The sequence below is a fragment of the Astatotilapia calliptera genome, chromosome 5 (genome assembly GCF_900246225.1).
Source record: "Astatotilapia calliptera chromosome 5, fAstCal1.2, whole genome shotgun sequence".
Classification (NCBI taxonomy): Eukaryota; Metazoa; Chordata; class Actinopteri; order Cichliformes; family Cichlidae; genus Astatotilapia; species Astatotilapia calliptera.
Window position 1 is genome coordinate 10,960,000 of NC_039306.1, and position 20,275 is coordinate 10,980,274.

Here is a 20,275-nt window from a genome sequence, read left to right on the forward strand (position 1 = left end):
CCTCTGAAGGAAATGTTTACTCTTTAAGCAAATACCCTAAGAAGTTAGTTGTGATCAATTGTAACTTGCTGATGGTGGGCGGGTTTTGTCTAATACGAGCCTGTCGGAGTGTAGAGTGAGGAGACACAAACGAGAGTTACAGTTTTCACACCTATCGGTATGCAAACATCTGCTTGGGAGTGACATAAATTTGGTCAGCAAAGGGTCACGTCCCTGTGCCCGGTGTATCGAGAGGACAACCGTGATTCCTCTCAGAGGAAGAGCACCGACTTAACCTCGGTGTCCAGGTGCGAGTATTACAAGACCAGAGATGAGAATGCATGTGTTTTAGTCTGTCTCTATCCATGTATTACTATTTTGATTGTATTCAACCTCTCCTAGCTGAAAGCATCTCTGTGCACAGCTGCCGACATGAGATTGGAGTGGGCCGGTCGCAGCCACGTGGCGAGCGAGCGACACGGTGGGGGTCGAGCAGTGGAAAAAACAGGCTGCAGCTTTTGTTTGTTGTCGTTGGCCCTCGGGGCTTTCCGTGTGTGTGGCGACCTCATCTTACCAGCGATACCTGTGTTGTGACAACACCGAGACAGACATTGGATTTCAGGGCTTTGTGACTTCGCATTACCCCGATACCGAAACTTTTATTGCACTCGCCTACTCTGAAACACACGCGGACGCCGGGGTATCGATTGTGTTAAACACCCTGATGGTTTCCTCTGCCAGAATATCGATGAGGCTGCCGTGGTAACAGGAGGTTCAGTCCTACAGACAGGAAGCTCATGGAGCTCTGAACAGACGCTGCTGCAGACGCACAAAGTTGAAACAGAATCCCGAATATTCATTCCTACTGTACGTTATCATGCGACTCAACACGAATTAAACAAAAACATGCATCCTACTAGAGACGGAAAACATGAACCACACTCCCGTTTCCTATCCTCACAGGGGACAAACTGGGGGAGGGGCAGAGAGAACCAGAACCCTGACTGGATGAGATGAGGTCAGAACCCCCACTGAGCAGAAAGCGAGCCCCCTCCAGACGCTGCCGTCTTCAGTATTTTTGGGTAGTAAACATTCTGTTCTTCCACATGCAGCACAGCAGCTAAAAAAAAAAAAAAAGCAACACATACAGACACGATAAAGGGAAAAACATTATTTTAACCTTGAAAGCTGTAGTGTCACACTCACAAGACATTCTCAGGAGTCTGAATCAACCATCGATTGACATTCGTTAGAAGGTTTCAAAAAGAAATCAAGATCAAGGTCTAAAAAAACAAACAAAACAAAACAAAAAACAACAATAATAATAATAAGGTTACATTTTTGCATTTGCCTAAAAATCTTCTGATCAACAAACCCGGCTTATAGCTGTGTAGAAGAGCGGAAGCGTATGTACATCTGATTCACTGCACTCTTTGAAAAGTTCGGTGCCGTTTGAGAACGCAGGAATGAAGCGAGTACAGAACACAACATGCTGCTGCTGCGAGTCCTGCAAGGATCGAATCCAATAAAGTTTAAAAGCTTTTCAAAAAGAATGTCAAGTTAAAAAAAACAAAAAAAGGAAGAAAAAAAACAAAACATGAATGGACTAGAAGAGGCCTTCCACTGTGGAGACTCTATCAGACTTACAGGCAGAACGACGCCACAGTCAGTATGAAAAACACAACGTGGCAGGAATGACTGAGGGGGGGGGGTGGAGACGATGTGAAGCATGTGTGTGTGCAGAATGAGTCATGACTCCCTTCCTCGGTGTGACAGTTCGGTTGGTGGGGTGACAGATGATGCTGATGAAGAGGAGAGAGGAGGAACTCAGATGGATTAATCGAGGTTGAGGGGGAAGGTGGTGGGCAAGTCTTCTCCTCCCCGGATCAATGATGAGGAGCTGGGGAGGGGGTCGATTTCGTCTCCAGTCTCCTTAATGGTGGGGATGCGAGCCTCCTCCTCCTCGGACAAGGGCACGAACTCAGGATGGGCCATGAAGTTGTGGATGGAGCTACGGGACTCTGGGCTCTCCAGCCCCGCGTACAGGGAGCTACGGAACGCATTCACCACCTTAATCTGAAACAAAGAGAGGAAACAAACGTCAGAGGAGGTCTCGTAGGTGGGCAGCCATTTCTACACAAACAAAAACAAAACTGGCAGCAGGGGCTGATGGGACACGTGGCGGTCGTGCGTCTGAATCTGGGCACGGAAATGAGAAAAGAAAAAAAACACAACGAGTGGAACAGCTGAATGAGAACACGGTTGGAAAGCTGAAAATATCCACAAAACATCAACGCAAAAAAGGTCAATGCTGGAGGCAGCTCATAGCAGGAAGTGCATCAAAAAAAAACACACAACAAAAACAAAAGCATCATCAGGGAGTCACATGTGGAGAAGCACTGAATCACAATCACCACAGTACGCACACCTGCACACAAGCACACACGTCTGCAGAGAGAGTTCGATTGATGCTTTCTCTACATCTATAATTCTGCTTTTTAATATCTGACAGTTAAATATTGATACGATGTGTCCAAAAGTCTGTGGACACCTTAGTTACAGTTAAACTGGGTTCTTAATGTATGAGCACATTGACAAAAGAATGCATCATCACATGTTTTATCTTTCTACACACGAACTTATGCCTAGTTAACTTTTAGCCATCACAGCCGACTTAACCTTAACAAAACCGCCACTGTAACCGTCACTTCACTAACATTCGAAAACCCCATTTAAACCAGCGCAGATCTCACAATTAGCAATGTTAACTAAATTTATCTGATGTGTTCATTTATCCCTGAGCTGGCACTTCCTGACAGAAGACACTGCATGTTATCAACCCGCTCCCCCACTCGTCTAGCTCCAGATGTCGAAGCTGTATGCACTCCCATTCAGCCACTGCAGTATTAATGAGGACGGATGCTGGCGCTGGGTGATGAGGCCTGACACACAGTGGGTGTTGTAGTTCTTTCCAGAGTGGATAGATTGGGGCTGGGCTCTGTTCCCCCCCCCCCTTTCTTTTCTACCAAACTGGAAAAATATTTACTAATAATTCTTTTTGTACATTGGGGAATCGTCACATTGTGTCACACTGAAAGAGTAATAGGATTACCTGAAATGTAATACAGACTACAAACATATTTGTTTTCAGATTTTCTCTCACTGGAAAGCAGGGGCTAACACCAGGACAAACGCACTCATACTACATAATACAGTAAAGGGTGTGAATGGTTTTGATTCACCCAGCCTTCGTGATCTCATACCTGATGAGAGATCACCCAAAATGACTCAAAAAACACATGCAAGTCTTTCGTTACATTTGTAAGAGATCAGTCTCTGAGAATGAATTCCTAAACTGAACCTTAAAAAATTTAAGCACAGTATGAAATGCATCTGTGGAGCTATTTGTTTAGACAAAACTCTTATTCTGCTGCCCAGTTTTAGATGACAAGTTTGTTAAATAAAAATTATACTGTAGGGGGAAAAAAAGGCATAATCACGAACACAGAAGCGTCTTTATTTGTATGGTGCTTAAATAGCTGATTAAAATTTCAGTTTCAGTAAATTTGTATTATTTTTAAAGCCATGAACCAATCACAGCGCTTCCCTGCACTGGGCAGCCTGAAATCACAAACCAAAAATATGTTTCCAATCAATAACTAATTAATAAATATGTCCAGTAAGGACAATGAGTGACGGGTGGCGGGGGGGGGGTTCAGGTTCAGGCAATACAGCATCGCCTCGCATGATTATAGTCCCAAAACGGAAAAGCCTGGATCGGATTTGTCTTCTTTGTCTGCAAAGAAGGTTTAATTAGCAGGAATGTCCCACAATGTAACAGTGACAGCAACAGTGGCCTAAAAACCCCCAAACATTTTCTTCTGAGAGATTCATTGGATGATTTTTAAATTTTAAACTGTGAAAGCAGTGTCCGCATTCCAGGAAAGTGTAATAAAACCATTTTTGCCACTAAAACCAACAATTAATATTAAATTTTATCCTCCCGAGTCGGTTCCTGCGTGTTAAAAGATTTCCCCAGTGGATGAAAGGGTTACTTTGAGTCAAAAAACGGGCTCCGACTGTGGTTTGTAGCCACTCCAGTTCTTGGCCTGATTGTTGGAAGCTGCACCATCTGTAGTTCTCAGCGCTTACCTGGGAAAGTGAAATCTGGAGGCTTGTGACTGGGAGGTCTAATCTGAATCTGGCTAAAATTTAACCTCAATGCATGATCTCGTCTATGCAAATAAGATATAAATACCATAAACTAACTGTCCTGCAGCAAACTGACTTTCTGGGGTCACTGCTGGTTGGAGGGCACGTTTTACCAACTCGGCTATGATGGCGTCAGCGAGAATACCGAAATATTTCAGCCGATCCCCGACCCCAGTAAACACCACACACATAACAAACACAATCTCACTATTAAGCATTTCTAATCACGTTCCGAGTGAGAATCGTTTTGTCCTCGGCCTGCTCTCCTCTCTCGGCCTAAAGTCGTTTTCTGTGTGATGAATCCGCAGAGGCTGCAGCTGATCACACTGATTTATACGCACCAGTAGACACTCTTCATTATAATTAATAACCCTGCAGTTCAAAGCTCTCTATTACTGAACCACAAGAGAGCTGCAGGCTGAGCTCTGCAGCTTAGAGCATGCATGCAACAACCACAAACACTCGTGCATACACAAAGCTCACAAGTTAAAAAGCTCTTGGCTGTTAAACCACGAGGGAGACTTGCTCAGCCTGACAGATTTAACCCTACACAGGATTAACCCATAAAATTATCTCGATGACCAGGATGTTGCCTCAGAGAAATAGAGGGGGAAAAAAAATCAACAAAGAAAATGGGACGGGGAAATGAGAGCGATTCATCGTCTCTTTCTCTTCTAGTAGGTCACACGTGCCTTTAGTGACTTGTCAGGCACCAAGTCTCATCATGGGTTAATAGATGCATGGTGAGTTTAATTCTTCATGCAGGATGGAAGTGATGGAAGTAATAACAAGAAAAAAAGATGAATATAAAAGCACAGGAAGGTGAAGTGGACAGCACATGGAAGCAGAGAGATGGAAACAGATCAGGTTGTCTGCAGGCTCTCTCAGTACTTTTTTCTCTGGCTTTTACAGTCAAACTGCAGTTCACACTGGTGTCTATTCAAAGCCGTAATGTACATACTGAACACTTTAGAAGGATTTAATAAAACACATTCAGTGTAATTTTTTCTGTACAATAGAGCTGAAAATGTTTGAATGTTCTAGAAATGCTGAACTGAATGAAAGAAACATCTGAATGCTGCAACAAATCATCTAAAAGAATCTTAAACCTTTGTTTCTCACTCGCACCACTGTTCGAATGAAGCAGGGTAACATGAAGCAAATTAGCAAGTTTTAAAGATGTTCACTTTTTCTCCAAATATGCTTTTTAATATCTTGTGATGTTCAGCTCTTACTATACTCACATCTTCAAACTTGTTTACTTATAGATTTCAGCAGCAGCATCACAGCTTTATTTACGGTTTTAATTGCAGCGATTGCAAACGGAGCTTTTTCACCTCGCTGCTGGTTTACATTTAAAGCTCTCCACCAAACCTTTGGGGGGCTTTTATTGTAAAGCTGCGGTAGACAACACAACTTAGCCAGGAGTGTGATTAGAAGAGCTTTCTAAGCTATGCTCCTTGTGAAGGAAGGAAAGTAGAAAAGAAAGAAAAGTTTCTATTTAGTGAGCAGTTAATAAATAACCTAGACACACTCTTCACATGAAAAATTCCAGATCAGTTCAGGGCGTGCAGACACCCAGTTACGACAGCAGCAGTGCAGTGGCTTCAGTGTCGGTAAGTCATGCAACGTTCAAACAGAGGAAAAAAAAGACAGAGTCCAGCCTGGTGGAGCGTGCTGTTAGCTGGCCTCCAGTCACCGACTCACTGCCTGCAGTGGAGGAGGAAGCAGCAGCAGCGGGGGGCAGAGCCCCACCCGAGTTGGTGAGAGAGGAGGAGGAGCTAAGCCCTATGTGGGTGGGGCTAGAGAGAGTTTTGGCAGCAGTGGCGTCATTGTGCTGGCTGACGACGGACGGCTGGCGGCGCAGGGCACCGGGCACCGCCGCCTGGCTCGTCTGGAAGGTATAGACCACATCCATCTGAAGGAAGGACAGTCACAACACACTGTTAGAGAGCAGAGAGAGCAAGAAGACAGCACAGAGGAACAGACTTCTGCAGAGGTTAGAGACAGTGCAGTCTGACCTTTTAATTCATTCGGACGTAAAGAAGAGGTAGTGCAAGTACAGCGATGAAGACAAGCACATCTGATTAAATTACTCAATTTCAGGGTAGTTTACATTTAGTGTTAGCTGGCAGGAAACAGTGCAATGGCATTAGCTGATAAAATGTTGTGCATCAATCTACGATGAGACTCATCTATGTCATGCTTTGCTGCTAACAGCGTGACTGGGACTGTATCAGTCTGAATATGTCACACATTCAGTGGTAAGATTTTAAATTGTCCTGACAAAAGGGTGACGCTATGTTTTCAATGAAAGTTGGCACAGATTCTGAGCCTTTCCCTCTCATACTGACTTGAATTAATCATCCAACCACAAATATCAAAACTGTAAAAAAAATCATCTGATCAAAACCAACTAATATTTAATTTCATTCATCAAGATCAGTGCCGATGAAATAGACAGATTTTATTAAGTGGATCCTTTCCTTATTTTCTGTCATGTATGTATACACTGATGCTGAAAGGTCATTTTAAACTTTGCAAAGTTTCAAATAATGGATGATTTTGAATTGTGAATCATGGAACGCTTCTCTGTCAGAAGCTGGGTATCTACTGTCCCCACACTGAACAGACTGTATCCAGCATTTAAATTCAACAGTTAGTTTTACTGAAAGAAAGCAAATGGACATTATGGCAGTAAGAAACTTTCTGATTTTTCCATTGAGGTATTTCTTGCATATTTAGTACATTTGTTAAAGAAAAAGCAAAATAAAATATCAAATCTTCCAATGGGATAACCTCTGCAGTCCTTATCTGTGCTGCTGCAATACAGAAAAACTGAGCTACTGACACTTTTAGCAGGTAGAGACACTAGAATATGAAGGAGAAACAAAGATGAGAAAGAGATCAGGACAGAGGAGAAGTTGTAACAGCAAGGAGAAGTTTGAGAGCTGTCATTTAGTGTCAAAATGTGAAAATCCTCTGACAGAACGAAGGGATGAAGAAAGAAATGGAACAGTGAATAAAGAGCTTTTGAATCAGGCTTACGGCACTCTGAGAGAGAGAGAGAGAGCTGAGACAGGAGAAAGAGAAATGTGTCATTTGGAATGACTGATAAAGTTTCTGCAGCGAGGTGCTGCATGTAGCAATTATTCCCCCACTGTGTCTGACTGTTGAGGCGTTGAGCGGCACAACACTGCCCACCAGGATTAGAGAGGAAGAGGACAGGAAGAGGAGCGTGGAGAGATAAGAACCTAATTAGCTTGCAGCCTTTCGTCGCCTCCCTCTCCATCATCGCTTCCTCCCATCCTCCCATCCCGAGAGGACAACACTGATATTACAGATACACAGCCCCGAAGAGAAAAAGGAGAGCGTCCTCAGTTCTGTACAGGAGATCCGATGGCAGACAGAGAGAAGTGGAGGAGAAACATCCGCCTTTCACGACACCGATTTACGTGGACCGGGTAAAGATTATCGTAAACCGCACACGTGGATCAGGGTTTTCCGCTCCACCTGAAATCCCACTTGCCCTCGCCTGTTCATTTGTACCCGCTCTGAAGCTTTCAATCAGATTATGTGATGAATGAGCATTTTAACCTCTAGACATTTACCAGCTCACCGGTAACACATCGATGGTTAGGGTTTTGTTTTAGCTTCATGCAAAACAGGCACGTTTTAAATGAAGTATCATTTATTAAATTTGATATTACCAGATTTGCCTACAGTTTCTATATGAAACCACCGACTTACTAAATAATTCATTTGTATTCTTACAGTTTTAGTCTGTTTGTGTGATAGATAGTGTATTTTGGATATTTAATAGTCTACTTTCCAGTTTTTTTCTGAACAGCTGTTGAACACTTTGGCCATCACCTGCTGTTTTAATCAAGGTATAATGTATAACACAATAATAAAAAGGACAAATGATGGAGAAGCACCAGAGCTCTGGATTAAGAAGCTACACTTATTTGTTTTGGTGTTTTATTTGGAAGAGGTCTGGTTTAAAATGAAGTCTTATTTTCTGTCAGTTACAGAATTGAGTGAAGAAGCAGAGAGTCAGTGTTTCTGCAGAGGTCAAACTGAGAAACTCAAGACGACAAACCAGAAAAAATTCGCTATTATTATTCAGACCTGGTTACCCTCTGGCCTCAGTAAGTACAAGCAAGCCCACTGGTAAGAGGAAAACACCTGACCCCGCTGACTCCATGTGTGTGCGCGTGGGAGCGGAGCGATGACTGCTGTTACTGTAAGTGGGCGTTAGCATGGAGGCTAATGAAGCCCACAGAGACTGAATGGAACTGCCCGTGGACATGCTAAAGCTCAGTGAGCTGTCCTGTAGGAGGAGGATAACACAGACAAGTTCCAGCGTACGAAAACAGCGACTACTAAGAACACCAGCTAGATTTCAATCCAAATGCAATGTAGCATGAAGTTAGTTTACTGACATAATAATTCACTAATGACACTTACTCTCCAATTCTGATGGAAGAAAAAGATGATAGCATTCGTGTTTTAAAATCCGGTTTATCTCTTCCTTTGATTAGAGGAGTGTTGACTCTTGTTTTTTCTTTGTCCGTGCTTTTTTTGCTCTCGGTCGCTCTTTTTGTTTACTTTGTGGTTTATTTTGTGACTTTTTTTTCCCTGACCCATGTTATTGGTTTGATTGTGTCTTATTGCTTTCTTTTTAACCCCTCTCTCTTCCTTGCTGTCTGAATTTAGTCGGAATTTCAATCAGTCTTTGCCAGGCTATTGCATTTTCAACTTCCTCTTGTTCCTCAGTCTTCCTTAGATTCACCCCATGTTTTAGATTCAGTGCTTTTTTTGGACTAACCAGCCTAATTGTGCTGCAGGTTTTCTAACTAACTTTCTCTTTACCCTTTCTGCGTGTCTGTTTCCGTGATTCTGTATTTGGGTCAACCTTGCGGTTCTTAGAAGTATTCCTAAAGATTTGCTCACTAAATCTGGCTTTGTTATTATTTAATCAGTAATTTTTTCAAAAAGCGTGACTTTTTTATTTCTTGTGGTTTCCCTCAGGTTACACAGGAATTGAAAGTCCGGATGGAAACAGGTGGATGGAGACACGCTTGCTGACATGACTGATTAATTTACTGACTAATGAAAGTACTCAGGAAGGTTTGTGCCGCTGTAGCAGTCTTTAATTTCTGTTTTTTAATAAAGTGGTTCTGTGCCGAAGCTCTGCAGCAGAGTGTGAAATTGACAGGACAACATCTGCAGTTGAGTGTGTGTGTTTAATCTTCAGTTCAATTCCACACACACACACAGACACACAGTGTGTGTCACAGAGGTGCCGACATGAAGCTGCAGTCGGAGATACAGCTACGGTAAACTTTTATCGAGAGTTCTGGTTGACTGCACTATGTTGTACAGTATACATATGATAAAGACTCTACAGGCTTCATTTGGTGTCTGATCTGAGATGGCTGCTGACAGAGTTTAGAGGCTCCACATGGAAAGTTTGCAGAGCCAATCAGGCTTTGCGGCACAGCTCCACGCACTCGTTAAATGTAGATACTGTGCTTTCTGTATATATTTTTTCTCCTAAGCGGCGGTCAGCTTGACTTCAAAGATTTTTTTACACCCTCCAGCTGTTAATTTCACCGTAAAGCAGCTTGATGCAGTTTACCACTTACTGCTTTTATCTCAGTAAGAGATGGTAAGGAGATTTCCATGTATCTGAAAAAAGGTCCTTTTTCCTTTTCTTGCAACGAGAAGAGAACGTCAATAAGAAAAAAGATGTACTGTACTGTGAGAGCGCAGAAAATGTGTAGAGCATTTTATGTTGAATGAAAGTGAACTTGTCGTTTTGCAACAGAGTCTGGCTGGTCACCAGTGGTGATAAGCCGATGCTTGAGGTGATGCTCTGCTTGAAAAACACAAATGATGTTCGAGAGATCTGAAATAAAAACTTTGGTAAGGAATTTGTTGATTGTGAACCAGATCAAAAATGGACCCGGTTGTTGGATTCCATCGATTGTGATGCATTCAGGTGTCTGCTGGAAAAAATATTTTTATTAAAGTCTCTCTTTGTCATCTTGATGAGAGAATGCCTCTCAAACAACAATTCAGATAAGACAATAGACCAAAAACAAAACAAGCCTTCAGCCGTTGCCATCAAAGGGGGAAACTGATAACAGAAGTAGGTGATAAAGTTAGACATGTCGAGGAGCCGAGGCGAGCATACCTGTGTCTGGATGCGGTTCAGACCTCTGAACCAGAGAATCTGGCCTCTCCTCAGCTCCATCTCGGCGTGGTCGATTTCATCCGTGCCTTCGTTCAGCTCCTCCTCGGGAATCTCCTCCTTTGTGATACCGTGACCGGCCTCCTTCAGGAACTTCAGGTGGTGTGTGGGGATGGCCGAGATCAGCTGAGGTTGAGAGAAAACCATCGTCAGCAGATCAGATCTGGTGGTGTTTACGCCAAATCAGCAGATGAAAACAGCTGACAATATCCGATAACATCGATGGTCGAACTGCATTATGGGAAATGTAGGATCTTTTGGAGTGTGACTGATTAAAGTCCACAGAAGTTAATAATTCACGTATTAATATGTGTAGTGTATAATGACTCAAAAATTTAAAAAAGCATGGTGTGCAGGGTGCTTTCCCAATCTAGGACCAAGACTTATGTGAGACAACAGGACTGAGGTGTTACTAAGAGGTTGTAGGAAGTATTTTGGGTAAAGTTTGGCAAATTTATTTTAAAAAATAAAAAGCTAACAAATGAACTCATTACTTATTAGCGCTTTCATTTTTTTTTTTTTTACTAACAAGCAAAATGTTGCTAAAGCTGCACTGAAGCTTGATTTGACCTCAGTTTTAAAACATAATATACAAAAACTAATGAAGCACAATTAACTTGTAACTTGGTTATGCAATCATTATTTTCCTTCTGCTGGTGAACTATCTGTTCATGGTTGTTAAAAGAGAGCGGAGAGACACCCAGCATCCTGCTGGAGCTGCACATCAGCTTTTTATATCTCCGTCACCCTCCTCTCTCTCCGTTAGAAACAAAACGTGTTTTTACCTCTTAAATAAATCACAGACTTCAGATGACTCTGTTTCTGTCAGCATATTTCTGTCTCTCTGCCCTCCACCTGAACCCAGCAGGCTAGCTATGACTGAACAGTTTTTCTGTGTGTTTGCATGCTAACAGGATCATGCGTGTGATGGCGTGTTCGTGCGCGTCCACAGAGGCGCTGACACGCCGGGTTTGTTTTCCCTCGGCCCTCGTAAACAGGAGTCGCACAGCTTTCATGTGCTGAGCTCATTACCATGGCGATGGTCGTGATGGCAACACCGCAGCAGCGCGAGTGTGACAGGCAACAGTTTTCTGCCATAAACCTCACATATCCACCTCTTCATCAGCTCCTGGGTACACGTTGCTTATTCTCACAGCTCGGGCTGGTGTTTGTTCTGCTCAGCTGTTTGTGCACTTGAGGTTTTCGTCTCACCTGTCCCCACAGCAGCTCTCCCACGCCGATGAAAACGCACCACAGCCACTGGTCGATGGTCAGAGCCGTGCAGGAGAACGGCTTTCCTCCGAACTGAACAATGACGATCTGGGAAGGAAACAAGCAAGCGGCATGTCAGCCGTGTGAACTTTTAGTCGGCAGATCTGGTGGTTTAACAAAGTTATGTTAGACTATTCTATAGTGTGAGATTGGTAATACTTTTACTCATACATTATTCCAATGCTAATGTTAAGGCAAATAAATGAGATGACAGGGTAACAGAGGAAACTCCAATTTCCAGTGTTACAGGTGGGAGAATCAGTGACACCTGCACTGACCACTGGCACCCAAAAGAGACAGAAACGACACAACTTATTATTAGGTACTAAGGTTTTTCGCCATTTGGGCACTACTTTTTAAATAATACCAAGGTGCGATGTTAGTTAAGTTGCCAATAACTTCTCTGTCATTTACTGTAATCATTAGCCAGCTAACTACAGAATCAACACGACCACCACCTTTCTATTGACAACCTTTCGACACTTTGTCCCCCACACAGCACAGGCAACTGCTCATCTCGTGATCTTCCACCTGTTTTTGGTCAACATTTTGGATGTGTGATTCATCGTACCACCAGTTCTACTGTTAAGGTCTTAACCTGATGTGCTGATGTCTTCTTACCATTTCTAATTCAGTGAAAAAAAAAACCATCAGAAGGTTTCAGCTAAACTCTTTTAAATGTAACCAAACTATGTGGAGCAAAAATGCAGCTGCAGCTACTGAGACCATGAATCCATCCAGACTGAGCGGTAACATAACAGGAAAACCTTGGTAGCACTAAAGGATGGTGAAGGTGTTACCTGCAGAGCGAAGGTCCCCAGTACAACGCTGCAGAAGATAGGGTTCCTGTAGACACCTTCGAACACGTTCCTCTCTCCGTGGATCTTCCTGGCATTGATTTCGTTGAAGAGCTGCATCATGACGAACACGTTGAACACGATGGTGTAGTGCTCTGATGGTGGGGAGTGCAAGGGAGCGTTTCGCCCACTGTCGATGTCGAAAAAGTTCTCACCTGATAAAAGATGAAGGAAAATACCCCAAAAATGTATCTCAACTGTTTCGACAATGATTAACAAACATCAGCGTCTTAGTATCAATGCATTACTGCAGAACCAGGTTTACACCCAACTTGGATGGAGTCAGACTCACCAGCGAAGAGCAGGGTAAAGATGATGACGAGCTGGTACACAGCATGGCCAAGTATGTTCTTCATCATGGTCCTGGAGATGAGGGGCTTGTTCCGACCGTAGGGTTTACGTAGCAGCAGAGACTCAGTGGGCGGCTCCGTGGCAAGAGCGAGAGATGCCAGAGTGTCCATGATGAGGTTGACCCAGAGCATCTGGACAGCTTTCAGGGGAGAGTCCTTTTGGAGAAGGAGTAGGAGTTTAATTTACGAGAAGAGAATATAACATCAGGTATATAACAGAATACAAATATGATTCAGCAACCAAACAACAGGGAAACCAGCAGACTCTTTGCAGACCAGCAAAGAGCATTACTCCCAACTACAGCTTTGAAATTCCCACGTTTACAGCATGAGAAACTGTTTTGGTCTAATTTTCCTTATTGTGACAACTGGAATGGTGTGACTGGTTTCAAATTTTGTAAAGGTATCTCGTGATGGACTCAGTTCATTTGGACTCGAATGTAGTATAAACGTGTATTCATACTAGATGACTGAACTCCAATGCTTTCTCAATGACACAGTAACACACACGGTAAATAACAAACCTATAAAACATGTGAGAGGACAGTGTGACCACTACTGACAGAGGAGCTGAGATGCTGAGAAGAACTGATCATTCAGGGAGCATGCTCTGACACGGTACAGGGCAATGAGTGGCCTGCTGTCTGGAACAAATATGGAATCTCTGAGATTCAAAAAATGTTGCCACTGATACACAAGTTATTGTTTAAGAAGGTTCAGGGACCTCATGGTGGACACATCCCATTTTTCACATGGTGTCTATGGTTATATTTGAACTTCCACATATTGTTAGGATTGCATTGTTAGGAAACAAATATATGGGCATTTTTTATACTGCTGTCACTGTGAGAACCATACTGTAAGAACTGATTTAATCTTAGTGCGTCTAACATCAAATGAGTAATTTAACTGCATAAAAAAATGAGGAAAAAAGTACACACACATTTCAAAGCACTCCCTCCACTTCTAAAACCCAGTTTACGCCTCTGGGTCCTGCCTCTGTTCCTCTGTACACACACCAAACACATAAATCGCCTTTTAATGATCTTTTCCGTGCACTAACAGAGACCGAGCGCCTGATGATCAGTGAGCAAAATCACAGCACAGAGACCACAGACCTGCTGAGTCCCCCGTTATATTTCAGGATTATGATGGTGACGTGTTGCCATGGTTTCAGGCTGAATCTTAGCCTACTTTGTGTTCTTCGCTCTGTAGTCGAGTTAGTTATCTGGTCTTGCCAGCTGTGAGCCTTTCAATTAATACACAGCCCCAAGACTTTCTTCTTTATTGTGTCAGGGGTTCAGCTTTCTGATTACAGGCACATTATGAAACAAAGAAAATGTGACACGGCCAACTCGCCTCCTCGCAGCACTGAGACGGTCACATCGAAATCACAAATTACTCTTTGTTTCTATGGATATTTTATCAAGCGGAGATTTAAAGATGTTTCCACAGCGTGCGACGAGGTACACCAAACACACCAGCCAGCCTCAAAATCGAATCAAAACACGAGTTAATCAAAAGCATAAGTGAAGGCGATGTTTTTACTGTTTTTGAATTTGAGATGAAAACCAGCAACGACACAAACACAATTTCACATGCTGTTTATACGCAAATAGCACACTCATTTAAATAGTTTTACATTCAAAACCTTTTAAAATCTATACATTCAAAAGCATGTGATTCATTGATCACTGATTAGAGATACTGTAGCACAAATGCTAGCAGCTGCTATAGTGAACATACAGTGGCTTACAAAAGTAGTCGGCCCCCTTGAACTTTCCCACATTTTGTCACATTACAGCAACAAACATGAATCAATTTTATTGGAATTCCACGTGAAAGACCAATACAAAGTGGTGCACACAGTGAGAAGTGGAATGAAAATCATACATGATTCCAAACATTTTTTACAAATAAATAACTGCAAAGTGGGGTGTGCGTAATTATTCAGCCCCCTTTGGTCTGCGTGCAGTCAGTTGCCCTTAGAAATTTACTTGATGAGTTCTAATGACTAAATCGAGTGCACCAGTGTGTAATCTAATGTCAGTACAAATACAGCTGCTCTGTGACTGTCTAAGAGAATATTGGGAGCAACAACGCCATGAAGTCCAAAGAACACACCAGACAGGTCAGGGATAAAGTTATTGAGAAATTTAAAGCAGGCTTAGGCTACAAAAAGATTTCCCAAACCGTGAACATCCCACAGAGCACTGTTCAAGCGATCATTCAGAAATGGAAGTAGTATGGCACAACTGTAAACCTACCAAGACAAGGCCGTCCACCTAAACTTACAGGCCGAACAAGGAGAGCGCTGATCAGAAATGCAGCCAAGAGGCCCATGGCGACTCTGGATGAGCTGCAGAGATCTACAGCTCAGGTGGGGGAATCTGTCCATAGGACAACTATTAGTCATGCACTGCACAAAGTTGGCCTTTATGGAAGAGTGGCAAGAAGAAAGCCATTGTTAACAGAAAACCATAAGAAGTCCCGTTTGCAGTTTGCCACAAGCCATGTGGGGGACACAGCAAACCTGTGGAGGAAGCTGCTCTGGTCAGATGAGACCAAAGTGGAACTTTTTGGCCAAAATGCAAAACGCTATGTGTGGCGTAAAACTAACACTGCACATCACTCTGAACACACCATCCCCACTGTCAAATATGGTGGTGGCAGCATCATGCTCTGGGGGTGCTTCTCTTCAGCAGGGACAGGGAAGCTGGTCAGAGTTGATGGGAAGATGGATGGAGCCAAATACAGGGCAATCCTGGAAGAAAACCTCTTGGAGTCTGCAAAAGACTTGAGACTGGGGCGGAGGTTCACCTTCCAGCAGGACAACGACCCTAAACATGAAGCCAGGGCAACAATGGAATGGTTTAAAACAAAACATATCTATGTGTTAGAATGTATTGACTCAGGGGGCTGAATAATTACGCACACCCCACTTTTCAGTTATTTGTAAAAAATGTTTGGAATCATGTATGATTTTTGTTCGACTTCTCACGTGTACACCACTTTGTGTTGGTCTTTCACGTGGACTTCCAATAAAATTGATTCATGTTTGTGGCTGTGATGTGACAAAATGTGGAAAAGTTCAAGGGGCCGAATACTTTTGCAAGCCACTGTATGTATGTGCTCCAAATCTGACACCTGACATTAAGATTCAGCCACACTGGTACTCTGCTTTTTGGTTGTGGCATTCACAAACTGCTATTAACATACATGTGAAAAATGAAAATTTGAAATGATGTTTGGAAACAAAAAATCTAAAGCAAAACACTACAAAGAAGAAGCACACTGAGCACACAAACCTTTGCCAAACAACTCACTCTCTAGGCAGTTCTTACTAGAATTGTATTTTTTTTTTTATTGTATTCACCACAATAAATTCACCTTTAAGACTTTGGTGGATCGAAGCCAAATTTAAATGGATTGCTTCCATGACCCCACACTACACCCCTTTTCAAGCTATCATTTTTACAGACAGAGTGATGACACACACGCACACAAACACAACCAAAAATAGAACCTCCGCAGTTTTTTCTGCCCACTCGTACTCTAAACTTCTTCTTTCTTTTTTTTTTATAAACACAAGCAAACAATATCAAACTGTGAGACTGAATTTAAACAGAAGATTTTGAAAAATCCAGTGATCGTGACGTCCTTTTCTTTTTGGGTTGTGTAGTTACAAACATTATGTGAGATTTTTTCAAAAATTCTCATTCACACGTGTTCGTTCCAGCTTTTTCAGCTCATATTCAGGAGGTCCCACTGAGCCGTCTGTCGTTATTCAGACTCAAACTGGTGTGCTAAATGAGCTGTAATTTCAGACATAAGCGGTTTACCTGTGTGATGCAGGCGCCTGTGAACGCCACAATCACGGCCACCACATTGACGGTCAGCTGGAACTGCAGGAACTTGGAGATGCTGTCGTAGACGTTCCTCCCCCACATGACGGCCTTGACAATACTGGTGAAGTTGTCGTCAGTCAGGATGATGTCAGATGCCTCTTTGGCCACATCTGTGCCGGCGATTCCCTGAAAGGAAGCAGAGAGGCATCATTAGTCCTTGAATAAGAGCAAACAGCCTCTGTGATGCCAAGTTTCCAACAAATACGGAAACTCTGTTCACACAAGATCCACACAAGCAATGAATCAACTCTGCTAAAAAGTGTTCATCGAAACTTTCTTATACATACATTTTTGTATTTTTATGGTATTTATAAGAAAGTTCAAATATCTGAATCTGTGAGAAACGGTGTATTTGGAGCTAGGGTGGTGAGTTAGAGTCATAAAGTACTGGAAGAGACACAAACTACAGTATTATTTTTTAGATTTCAGTCAAATGACATCTCCGGGTACAAAATCAGAATTTTTCTATTTTCCTCCTCATGTTTAAAACACTGCTCGTAAATTACCATCCCAAGCACCAGGTGTGGGCCTGCTGCTGTTTATTGATGCTTAAGGTAATTTCTAATCGTTCCTCCAAAAAGTTCATTGGCTCCAAAATCCATTCAATGCTCATAGGTCCTGTGTTCAAATGCCCAACTTCAGTCATGAAGATAATGTTTACAATAACCAGGCTTCCCCCTTGAGCACTACAAGACCTATGATGTAAAAGACTAAAGTCTGGCACTCTCTTCCAATCTGATTTTTTGTCACAGGCTATGTGATTTTACATAAAGACTGCGCAGTTTGCCTTAAACATAATGTGCAAAGACAAAAACTGTCGAACAAAGATAGAAATGGAAGATGCTCGGAATCACGGCTGAAGAGTGATTTGCTCAGATCAAGCAGTGCAAAAGAAAGAAAACACTTTAGATACCGTGGACACGACATCGATCACATACTTGAACATCAACCAAAGCAAAACTTGCAGCAATTTGTCTTTGCTGGAACACAAAGCAGAGAGCAGAGCAGGTGTAAGACAGTGCTGAGTGTTACAAGCAGGCTACACCAAACAACTGAAAACTCAGGATTTTATTGTTACACTGGACACTGAACTTGCTTAAAAATGCTACCGTTAGCGAAATTAATTAATGAAACCGGCCCTCTCAGCTGTGTTTGTCACTTTGGTGCCTTCTGGAGCACTTTTCATGCAGTTATCCAATAAATAATATGGCTTCCTGTGGCATATTATTATTGGTCTATGACTTTATGGTCACTTTATTCTATTAGTAGTATAGCACTTTCATCCGCAGCTGCTACTTCTGTGTTTATGAATAAATCTGAGTTGACTTGACAATCCTGACAAGCTCCATATAACAAGATGGCCAACAAGCTAACTGAGGCTCAAAAAATGTGGAGACCAAGTCAAAACATCAGCCTGGCTTTGTACTAAACTGCCTCTCAGACTCGCACTTATAGATCCCCAAAGTGCACAACACATAAATCTGAGGGACTATAAAGTGATTAATAAGGTAAGAAGACAGAAACAAGTATTTCTGCTATGCAAATTCCACATTTACTGCCATCTTCTCCCAATGCTTGACTGATCACCACTCAACTAGACAAACTGTGGTAAGCGGTCACAGATAACACATTGCTTTACCTTAATGAGTCCCAGTAGTCACAACCTAAAAAGCCTTGGAACCGTGACTAACTAATTGTGCATAAACATCTCAGCTGTGAGCAAGAGAACTCTGGTTTACTGAAGCTCATCTAACACCAAAATGTTGAGCTGGAGTGCCCACAGTTTCCTCAGAGATGGATAAACGATTATCTTTCTGTGGAGTTTAATGTTACTGCTTCCTAGCTCATCCGCAGGGTACAAGCACAGTTGAATAATGCTGCCGAGGTTGTAACGGCAGAGCAGTATGACAGGTACAAGGAGAAAGTCCAGCTGTTCAGCTTCACTATGGATAAAGCGACGACTTATTGTTGGGTTCTTTCTCATCTCCTGTAGATGCGAACAATCTGCCAGCTGGACGTTTAATTTTTAAACCCCCTTTCATCTAAAGTCTGAAAAGCTTTGACAGAGAGTATTTTATGCTGCTCAACTGACAGTAAAGTAAAAATAAAACAGGAGGGTCGGCCTTGTCTTAAACAGCAATTCTAAAGAAGTTCTGAGCTGCTGTGTCTCTCTACGCAGGCAGACTCGCTCAAACAGATGGAGGTGAATCGCTTTCAGTTTCCCAGCTAACCAGGCGATAATTGAACAGGGACGCTGGAGTTGAAACTGAAAATGTTCCAAATGGGACATATAAGCGCTGAAAGGTCACTGCTTTAAATCCACAAATTGCTTTTGTGATGTGTTTAGGAACAGTAGCTACTATCAGGGAATTGTTTGACAGCACAGCAGCTGCTCAGCACCCTGCAGGAGAGCCTGATGTTCAGATGACTTTCCCCAGTAAATAAAGGTCACAACAACACACAGAGGAGTCAGCTGTGAACTCGTCCACATGCATGTATTCTGTTTTTAAACAGATACACATTGGCAAGTTGTCAGCTGATCATCTGTTCAGTGTTACTCTTTAGAGGTGAGAGTTATGACGCCACAGTGTTAATTCATTCAGTTTCAAATACAGCAGAATTGGATCCTTTAAATCTACAAACACTTCACTCGCAGGCTGTCTCTGTTTTACAAACTTGCACGATACAAAGAAATGCTACCATTTGGCACTGGGTTGCCAGGTCTGTGGTTTTCCTGCAGAATTGGAATACTTGCCTCTGTCAGTGCGCCCCAGGGCAGCTGTGGCTACAATGTAGCTTGCCATCACCAGTGTGTGAATGTGTGGATGACTGAATGTAGTGTAAAGCGCTTTGGGGTCCATAGGGACTAAGTAAAGCGCTATACAAATACAGGCCATTTACCATTTACTTTACAAGTTGCAGTTGCCATCCTGAACTCCTGTACAAGTTTACTTAAAACAGTCTTCACTTTGAGGTAAATATGATGAAGATTCGGTTGGTGCGTCAAAAGTGTTACATAACAAATGAGCTGACGTAGGTGCAGCGCTTGGGAATCATAAAACTGGGACAGTGAAAACAACTGAATTTACACAGCAAACAAATGTTTATGAGTGGCTGTAGGAGAAAGTTTACTGAGACATATTTTGACATATGTCAAACAAAAACATGTTTATGCAATTTTATCTCTTTTCCATTTCCTCCAAAGATAAATATGGTTTTAACTTTTGAAACTTTTAGGTGATGTAAATAAGGAGTGCGATGTTTCCCCTTAGTGAGTTAGCTTTGTGCTATAAACACAAGCCCCAATATGTTTCGTTCCAAAAGTTCTACTGGGAAGATGATCATTTTATCCGGGCTGAGCTCAAGTCCAAACTTGGACGTCTCATGTTCTCATTTTCCATAGTAACAACTTTCTAAGCCACCTGGAAGAAAGCTATA

At 42.5% G+C, this 20,275-nt stretch overlaps 1 protein-coding gene across 6 annotated transcripts in view; it reads right to left on the reverse strand.

Annotated features, from left to right (window-relative positions):
* Window positions 1–1,135: 1,135 nt before the first annotated feature.
* The window catches only part of LOC113022133 (plasma membrane calcium-transporting ATPase 1-like), a 127,701-nt gene continuing 108,561 nt past the window's right edge, over window positions 1,136–20,275 (reverse strand). For 4 of the 6 annotated variants that reach the window (XM_026167212.1, XM_026167210.1, XM_026167208.1 and 1 more), the window contains 6 exons: window positions 16,772–16,963; window positions 12,872–13,085; window positions 12,523–12,734; window positions 11,663–11,770; window positions 10,394–10,576; window positions 1,136–2,055 (listed from right to left, as the gene is read on the reverse strand). In XM_026167212.1, coding sequence (XP_026022997.1) covers window positions 1,816–2,055; window positions 10,394–10,576; window positions 11,663–11,770; window positions 12,523–12,734; window positions 12,872–13,085; window positions 16,772–16,963 — 1,149 coding nt within the window. In that variant the 3' untranslated portion in view covers window positions 1,136–1,815. Of the gene's footprint in view, window positions 2,056–5,898; window positions 6,110–10,393; window positions 10,577–11,662; window positions 11,771–12,522; window positions 12,735–12,871; window positions 13,086–16,771; window positions 16,964–20,275 lie in introns of all 6 variants that reach the window. The other 2 variants (XM_026167213.1, XM_026167211.1) reach the window with 1 other exon arrangement.